The sequence below is a fragment of the Sinocyclocheilus anshuiensis genome, unplaced genomic scaffold (genome assembly GCF_001515605.1).
Source record: "Sinocyclocheilus anshuiensis isolate Anshui unplaced genomic scaffold, SAMN03320099.WGS_v1.1 scaffold13, whole genome shotgun sequence".
Taxonomy (NCBI): domain Eukaryota; kingdom Metazoa; phylum Chordata; class Actinopteri; order Cypriniformes; family Cyprinidae; genus Sinocyclocheilus; species Sinocyclocheilus anshuiensis.
Genome location: NW_015538026.1, coordinates 248004 through 257032, shown reverse-complemented (window position 1 = coordinate 257032; position 9029 = coordinate 248004). Strand labels below are relative to the sequence as shown.

General features: G+C 36.2%; 1 protein-coding gene across 2 annotated transcripts in view; it reads right to left on the bottom strand.

Annotated features, from left to right (window-relative positions):
* The window catches only part of LOC107678691 (semaphorin-3F-like), a 33224-nt gene that overhangs the window by 15642 nt on the left and 8553 nt on the right, over positions 1 to 9029 (bottom strand). For both annotated transcript variants that reach the window (XM_016474062.1, XM_016474070.1), the window contains exon 2: positions 2249 to 2374. In XM_016474062.1, the coding sequence (XP_016329548.1) occupies positions 2249 to 2342 (94 nt within the window). In that variant the 5' untranslated portion in view covers positions 2343 to 2374. The remainder of the gene's footprint in view (positions 1 to 2248; positions 2375 to 9029) is intronic.

The following is a 9029-nucleotide window of genomic DNA, read 5'->3' as shown; positions in this document are numbered from 1 at the left end:
TCGTTCAAAGCAAGGGCCTCTACACTTCCTACTAATTTTTGACAGCTGTAACCCTCCAAAATTTAGTTGTAACCTTCTTTCGTGCTAAAGTGGTTACTGTTCTCTAATTCTGATCACTGTGTTTTCCATAAAATGAAAGTTTTTGTGGAAATGCCTTGGTTATTTTATCAAACATGTTAGTAGAACAGTGGTATACCCACAGCTAATAATCCTTCAAATTTTGAGTGATGAAGATTAACAATATTTCAGAAAAAACTGGCTCTCGTACAGCTGTGGAGAGATCTTTATGTGTATGTGTGTGTGTGTGTGTGAATACTTTCTGATGGATTATACAAAGTAATGGGGCTCCACTGCAGAGGCACCTGCTGGGTTTTGTGTGTGACAGTTGATAACTGAAAGCGAATTCATGTCAGACTCTGACCTGTTGTGCTGCTGCGCTTCTGTCAGACGGATGGGCAAAATAGTATTATAAATGTGTCTGCATGCAGCTGTGCCTAGTGTCTTTCATTATATAAAACAATATCTCTTCAACAACGCCACTGTATCTTTTCACGCCCATTCTTTGACCGCCGTTTGTGAGCTGAATGGGAAAAAATGCTAATGCTTTTGTGTTCGAGAGATTTGACTTTTAAACTTCAAACATCTGCCTCGCTCTGCTTGCATCTCTTTGTGCCCCGTCGTGACACATCCCCCTGCAGAGGAGATGATGGGTAGTCCCCTCTCTGGGGCATTAATTGGGAGATGAGGCATGCTGGTGTCAGATTCAAGACATACACAGGAAGACAGGAAGAGAGAAAGTGAGAAAGAGAGAGAGTGTGACATGAGGAACAGTAAGAAAAGAGAGGCATTAAAAAGCCACTGATGACATAAAGTGCTCAGAAACTCAAACTTGCCCTTCAAATTAAGAGGAAAATAAACATTAGAAAATATAAGTTTCCACATGGACAAAGTTTGAGAAAATAATTTATGATAATGTAGGTGTCAAATATAATATTTTTTATGAAGGCAATTTTAATCTTATTATATATATAATCTTTCTGCCATTATTTTCTGACCTCATTTTGTTCCAAACCCCAAACCTGCATGACTTCCTTCACAAAAGATGATATTTTGAAAAGTATTTGTGTGTGTGTGTGTGTGTGTGTGTGTGTGTGTGTGTGTGTGTGTTTGTCCATACAATGAAAGTCAACGGGGTACAATGTTGTTTTAGACCCTGTTCACTTCCATTATATTAACAAAACAATTGAAACATTCTTCAAAATGTCTTCTTTTGTGTTCCACAGAAGAATGAAAGTCATACAGGTTTGGAACAACATGAAAATGAACATTTTCTTTTTAGAAGGGAACTACCCCTTTAAATCCTTACATCTAAAAAACAATTTCTATTCAGTGGTTCTCAACCTTTTTGACCATATTCTAAGACAATAGGCCCTTGAAGGTCCTCCATGTAGGCCATGTAAGATATTTTTGGTAAAGCGGCTTGTTTTATTATTTACAAAAACTAGGAGTGGTAATAAATGAAAAATAACTAAATAAAATAAATTTACTTTTTTGTACTTCAAGAAATTCCAAGAACTAATTATAGAGTAGTTTGTGATTACTGGATTTTTTTTTTATTACGCATCCCGTCAGTAAAGCTGGTTCCGTGATTGGTAGTAAATCGCCATCACCTGCTTTCAGATGGAGCGGCATTTACTACACAGAGCCGTAGTTCACTGACAATTAGGCAATCGCATGCGATTAATTGCACAGCCCTAACATATACCAACTTTGTAATTAGCAATTACAAAACAATTTCTACCTGATAAAATACTTTAGGGCTTGACAAAAATATATATTCATTATAGAACTTTCCATGACTTCTTAATATTTTATTAATTTCCCCGACACTTCCAGGTATGGAAATGACACTTTTAAAATTCCCTCATATCCATCCAGGATAAAAACCACTGACATTTGCTAAATGTTTCACATTTCTGCCTGAATGGTTGTACCAGTTATTTTCAGGTGTTATTTAGCCCAAAACTAAGCAATTATTTTTAGGGGGATTTTATGTGATAATGAGATCTAATAATTATGATCACCTCAGTGGCTCATTTAATTACCAAAAATGAAAAAAATGCATATTAAATACAGTTTCATTATATCAGACCAGTAATGTATTGTTAACTCAGAAAAGAATACAGATACAAATAAAATGTGTGCGTGCATGTTTTAAAAAACAAGGGGAAAAAGCCACATTTCTCACCTTTATATGACAGGTGCACTCGGGGTGTTGTGCGGGCATTGCCATGACAACCCCAGACACATAAGCTCAGGATGAGGAGCAGGGTTTGCATCATGATAATGACAGCAGTAGTTTACCCACTGAGATCTGCAAGTGTGAGAGAGAAAGACACATTCAGTGCATGCATGTTACAACACTAGCAAGTTCATTCACTGACAGCAACTGTATACATTTCATGAACAGTTCCAATCAGTTTCCATAAATGTGGCCCATAAAACAAGAGCAATTTCAACAATGCTCAGGTCTTGTTAGCATAGAAGCCCTGAAAAGCCCAGCCTCAAATTTAGGCCTGTTTACAGGTCACTGAAAATCTGAGAAAAGTCCCACCCTTTAGTAAAGAGGCCCAGAAGAGAAAAGAAAACAAAGCACTAAAGGTGTCTGGTTGCTTTTTTAATATTTGACTACCGTTTCCACACAGGGCTGTAAGTTTCTCTGTCTTTTCTCAGAGCATTTACAGCCATCCACCATGAGGACTATAAACACCTTCCCAAGGGCAGGCCAGTTAAATCACAACATTGAGGTATTTAAACACAACAGCTCAAATTATCCATAGGCACACAGCCTAGTTTTGTTTTTAGCTTTTTATCTGGGGACAAAAAAAGACAAATATCTGAAGCCAAATGGCCTTTTCCACGAAAACAGTGTTAGACTGTGTGGGAGAGGGCAGCAAGTCTTTCTGCAGTGGGGACGTGCGCCCAAAAGAGATTAGAAAACTATGCAGTCAGAGAGCAATAGTTTCTTAAGTACGTCTGCCAAATCCTTCCGGCTACGGCAAATCCATGTAACACTGTCTTGCTTTAAATCTTAAACTCTTAGTCCCGGCCGGCAGGGAATGGCAAACCTACTGTGAGCCTCCGTATCTGCAAAAAATCACCCTGTTCTGAGGTGCTAAACATGGCGGGCACGTATCTACGCAAGCTGTGTACACAGATTTACATGCTTAATGAGGGATAACCGTAACAGGAACGCAAACACTTGCTAGCATGTTTTATAATGAAAATGATCAAAGATGTTGAGCTCAAAACAATGCTGATTTATATGTACAATATGTCCATTACTTTAACTCAATTTAAAGTGGAGTGTACAGTGAGGCACAACATATTTGTGGTTTAAATAAATAGTCCATGTTCAGTACAAGTTAAGCTCAATCAACAGCAATGTTGATTACCATAAAAAAAGTTAACTGTGAAACACAATGGAAGAAAATGAGACCAATTTTTGGAGAATTTAAAAGCAGAAATGTGAAGCTTAATATTTCATAAGCACTCATACTGTATTCACTCACTATTAGAATGATTTCTGAAGGATCGTGTGACACTAAAGACTGGAGATTTTTCTCTAAAATCATGTTAACACATATAGTTTATATCTTGTGGTTATATAAAGAAAAAAAGGAGGGACAAGTTAAAAAAAATTGAACCCGGAATAATCCTGTAAAATAATTAGTGTCACCACAAAAGTACACTTTGTATACTATGCTGTTATTTAACAGGTTTGTTGTGGTTCTACCACTAACGACATCTTCGCTGAGGTCGCTTTGTAACACGCTATGAAGTGCTGTACTTTGGGCCTCTTCCAAGATAAATTACATTTTTCCAAGTGATGAAAAATGACAGAGGAACAATAGCCAAAAGGCAGCGCTCTTTATCTATGATAAATGTGCTAACATATCATTAATTTGAACTGGAAACCAGAAACGCTTCAGAGAAATATAATTTAGGATCTGAAGCAGACCAATTGGTTTAAAGATATTACAGTACGCGTTTAGCACAACTAATGTGTGAGAGTCATAAAACAATAGCACTGCTGCTACTCTTGAAAGGCACCAGAGGGAATGACCAGCCTGTGAAGATTTCAGAAGATTAAAACCTGGCACAAACACATTATTGTCATCATGTCAAATTTATCTTACAGATCCAGACAGACAGGAGAGGCCGAGCGCTCCCACATTATGTCTGATTTGCTTCCTTTTGGCTCACTTGTCTTGTTTACATGTAAATATATGCAAAACATTACAAAAGAAGAGCATTAACGAATACTGAAATATAACAACATCATTAGCTGCTGTGTTGAGGAAGCTAATTTGAAACTGTAGCTTGTCAAGCTACATGTAGTTACAAGCTACTAATAAAAAATATATGAATCTCGATTTGGATGAAAGCACTGAATAATATATGAACAATTCAATTTACACTAAACGTCCAATTAATGTGAAATAATCAAGTAAAAAAAATAAAATACAAAAGCATATGACAAAATATATATTTTTTTAAATTGTAGCAAATTAAGATTTTCAAATGAATCATGTTGTAGATTTTTAAGAGGTTCACTGAATCAGCTAAATGCTTCAAAAGAGTCAACATTTTGTTCATGCAATAATGAGGAGTAAATTTGCTTGTGCAGTACAATATCGTATACGAACATATAGCTTTAGTTACTTGAACAGCTACACTATTTTGATAACAACAACTGTCACGCTACTGAAAAATTGTAGTTAAATTAGTAGTGCCGCTACTTTTAGTAACCCGTAATGATAATGATAATGATAACCCTGATTATCTGTAATGATACACCGCTTTGACTTCTCTGTTTGTTAACAGTACACATGGCAGTATAGTTCCAAACAATCTGCATCATGCTTTTATTTCTGAACCTGAGGGAGTGAATCTTTTATTTTGAGATGCACTGTAAATGTGAGGGTGCAGTCATGGGTGAGTCCTGTAGCCTGGAGAATACCTATCGTTAAGAGTCAGCACATGCCTGCTCTCTAATTATATGCCTCAAGTGGCTACAGGGGTGTCATTATCACTGTGTGTGTGTCTGCATAAGTGAGCCACACCTGCATAAGGAGCGACAGAATGATGAGGTTCTTATAAAACTGAGAGGAAGCTGAGTGAATCTGAGAATAAATAGAGGTCAAGGACAAGGGTGAGGCAATAAAATGAGCAGAAGAGGGTGAGACAGACAGTGGGAAGGATGAAAAACAGATGGATAATTACAAGGGATATGGTCTGAAAAACATATCTAGATATGGATATAAAATGTATTTAATGGTATTATGCATGCTTGCTTATAATATTACTGAATCAACTTATTTTAATGGAAAATTAACTATATAAATTAAAATTATGTCATCGTTTTCACACCCTTATTTTTTTTCAGTGGAACTAAATGAAACAAAAATACTAGAAATAAAAGAGCACCATAAATAAATGCAATTCAAATTAAATTAAATTAATTAACACAAAGTTATTTCATGCTTTCAGAAGACTTACATAGTAATTTTTACATTATTTTAAATAGTGTTTTGGTTTTTCTGTAGTGTGTTATGCTTGTTTTGGAGTGGTATGGAGAAAAGTGTGAATCGATTATTAATATGTTGAAAAGTATGTACATGGTTTGAATATTGCTTTATGTTGAACAAGCAAGACTCAATTAGTTAAAATGTAAGAAAATTAAATAAATTGGATTTATTGATGATAAATATATAAACCTGTTTACTGTGTATTTAAAACATAATCAGTGTATTAATACTATTACAAAAATCTCATTCATATTTCATTTATGTATGACTGACAAATATGCATCACATTAAGTTTATTAGTTTGTTTATGCAAAACAATTGTAATTCAAATGGATAGAAAATGTATATGCAATTAAAATACACAAATCTTTAGTTTTAATAATGACATTTCTGGTGAAAAATTAATACAAATATAATTTGGCAAAGACTCTCTCTCTTTGCACTCGTTTCTGTCCCAGTCTCTAAAACTCTATTTTTCTCTCTCCAGCTGAGCTCCTCTTCAAGTGGAAATTAGTTTCCATGCAGCAGGCATGAATACAGAAAACCAATAGCGCAGCACATTTACCATTAAGGAGCCTGGGTATGTGGAAACAGTAGGTCATGGGGCGACCCGACACAAAGGATTCTGGGAGACTTTCCCTCAATGATTCAACTGCAGTGGCTCCCTCCTGCTGAACCAAAGTCTGCATTTTCACTCACAGGACCCTTTAGAGCAGCTCTAATTGACAAATAAGAAAAATGAAATTTACAGAGCCTCATGCTTTTGAGGAGATGGCGATATTTAGAGGTCATTTTGAATCTAGAAGTAAAACTTTTAAAAGAGAGTTTGTAAGTCATTAAATTCATTAAAGAGAAATACACAGACCTCTTCAATGGCCTTCCAACAAAGAAAGACTTTTAGCAGGGGAGCCCCAAGAAATAAAGCAAGACATGATTGATCACATGACCAACACCCTGCGTGTCCCCCATTATTTAAAAGAATGTTAAATCTCTGTGAATCGGCTGTTTTTAAATCAAACTATACGGCTAAGAATTTCAAGGGTGCATTTCCAACAGCTCATATAGTCAGTAAAAAGGATCTGAGAAACTTCAGAATCAAGTAGACCATTTCTGAGGGATTGTCTAGAGCCGATAACCCTGTGCCACACATTCCACCACAGAAGACAGGCCATTTCTCAATTTGAAGACCTGTTGGTCCTCATCAGTCTCACAGTGACAGAAGACTCGTCCTTACATGTCTGTCCAGTCTCCTCTTTGACATCTTTGTCCTTTGATGTAATCTTTTTGGTGCTTATGTATACCAAACATTCGGTTTAGGTTTATCATGTTCATTCCATTCTTTTTCTTGGTTCTCTTGGAGCCATGTAGAATTTTTAATGTCTTAAATACAGAGTAAGGAAACCTGATCATCTTTATTTGTTTTGTTTCATCTATGTTTGTTTACTTGGTTTAATACCCCGAAAATGACTGAAGGGTTCTAATGGGTGACTTCATCTTAAATTTGGAAAACCATCGCTGCTTCCGTGGGTTGGATTACTGTTGGCTTCTCATGTGATGAAGAGGCCTAAAAGCCTATAACTCACTACAAAACCAGTCACAATTAACTGAGCGCTTCAACTGAGACTCACACTGTGCTTTTAAACCACAGCGGCCAGCAACCTTTAACCAAAGACACACAAAACACAATGACAGCATCACTAAAGATGGATGATCAGGCTAAATCCTGCATGCAAGAAAACCAGAAACATGAGCTCCTCAAAAATCAAGGGCTGAGATGCTGTACACTTTCATTTGATTTCACTTCATTTGCTCTGTTTTTTCCAAGTATGTGGTTAATTTTCCACTAGTCATTTTTTCATCCATAAAACTTGTTTTCTACTTGATATTAGATGGCTGATTTCTGGTAAATGATGCAACAAAATAGATGGAAAACTGCATGAGGTTGGCTGTTTTGTCTATTAGTTGTGGGCAGTGACAGATTGCATATGTTTATCTGGGCCACCTGATCTCCAGAGGCACATTGGGAACAGCCCATGGGGGGAAATCAGAGGCGTACGATCAGAGACTATTGTCGTACTGTTGACATCCTGCATTTTAGCCTGGAGCGGTTACTGTCTGACAATGAGTTACATCTGCAAAGAATAATCATTTTTGTGAGTATGTGTACATCTTCTCTGAGGTTTTATTTGCTCTATAGTCATTAAATAAATAGGCCAATGACAAAACAAGAAAAGAATGTATAAAACCAATCCATATAAAAACTCAATACAACTATAAAGTGACCTCTTTATGTGATCCTTTATGTGAACCAGCCTCATCTGAAAAACGTGCCTGTGGTGACATTTCTGCAAAATTATATTACGTTACCTCTTGTTTCAAAGCCAAATGTCCAGTAAGTGATGCTAAAAGCATGTTAAATTTTCTCAGAAACAGATGAAGCGGAATCTGGCAATGTTTTAATGTGTTGGTTGTTGTACATATTGCAGCAGTTTGGAAAATCGAACGTGTCCGTTTGCACTTTTAATAAAATGTAAATTTGCCTCCCGCACTTTTTCATTGGGAAAGTGTCTTCACATTTTCACACTCAGTTTTCATGAGATAATGTGTATGCATAAATCCAGATTTAGAATTCAAAGAGACAAGATAGTCTATACGTGACCTGATGTTTTCATGACAATCGCTCACTCACGTGTCACGCCCATGCTCACATCCGCACTCTATCCAACATTCAGAGAGGTCACGATGAGTTCAAAGTGACACTCCTTTTTCACATTTTAAGTCAATCGGTGCAAGTTGCCTTGGCATGTGGTATCTGAACTGTGATGAATAATTTGCTACATATTTTCTTTTTAAACTCCTGATGAATAATTAGCGAGCTTTGATGGCAATTTAAATATTAGCTACCCCACACAAACGTGCACTTATTCAGTGTATTTTTGTAGCTCTTTTGTAACGTATTACAAATTAGAATGAAGATGATTGTTGATGTTTAATAAAGATTTTTTTTTTTTAAGGGCTGAACAGAAAGCATGATGACGCACAACAAACAAAAGAAACTTCACAGGTGAGAAGAGATAAATTGACTTTTAACAGACAAATGTCGGGAAAAAATGGTATTACGTCCCTCTCATTTCTGAATTGATGGCTACAACTCTGGATGCAAAAATTAGTTTACAAATCAAAATTGTTGTGCAAGGAAACACTTGAAAATAAGTGTTTATTAATCAATAATCTTCCCCTGCCCCATTACAGTTTGTGTGAAAAGGAATAACAGTTATTTTATTTCCACTATAGTGTTAATTTCAGGTGGAAACTGCAGCAAATTGTATATATATATATATATATATATATATATATATATAGATGTGGGTGTGTGTGTGTGTGTGTGTGTGTGTGTGTGTGTGTGTGTGTGTGTGAGAGAGAGAGAGAGAGAGAGAG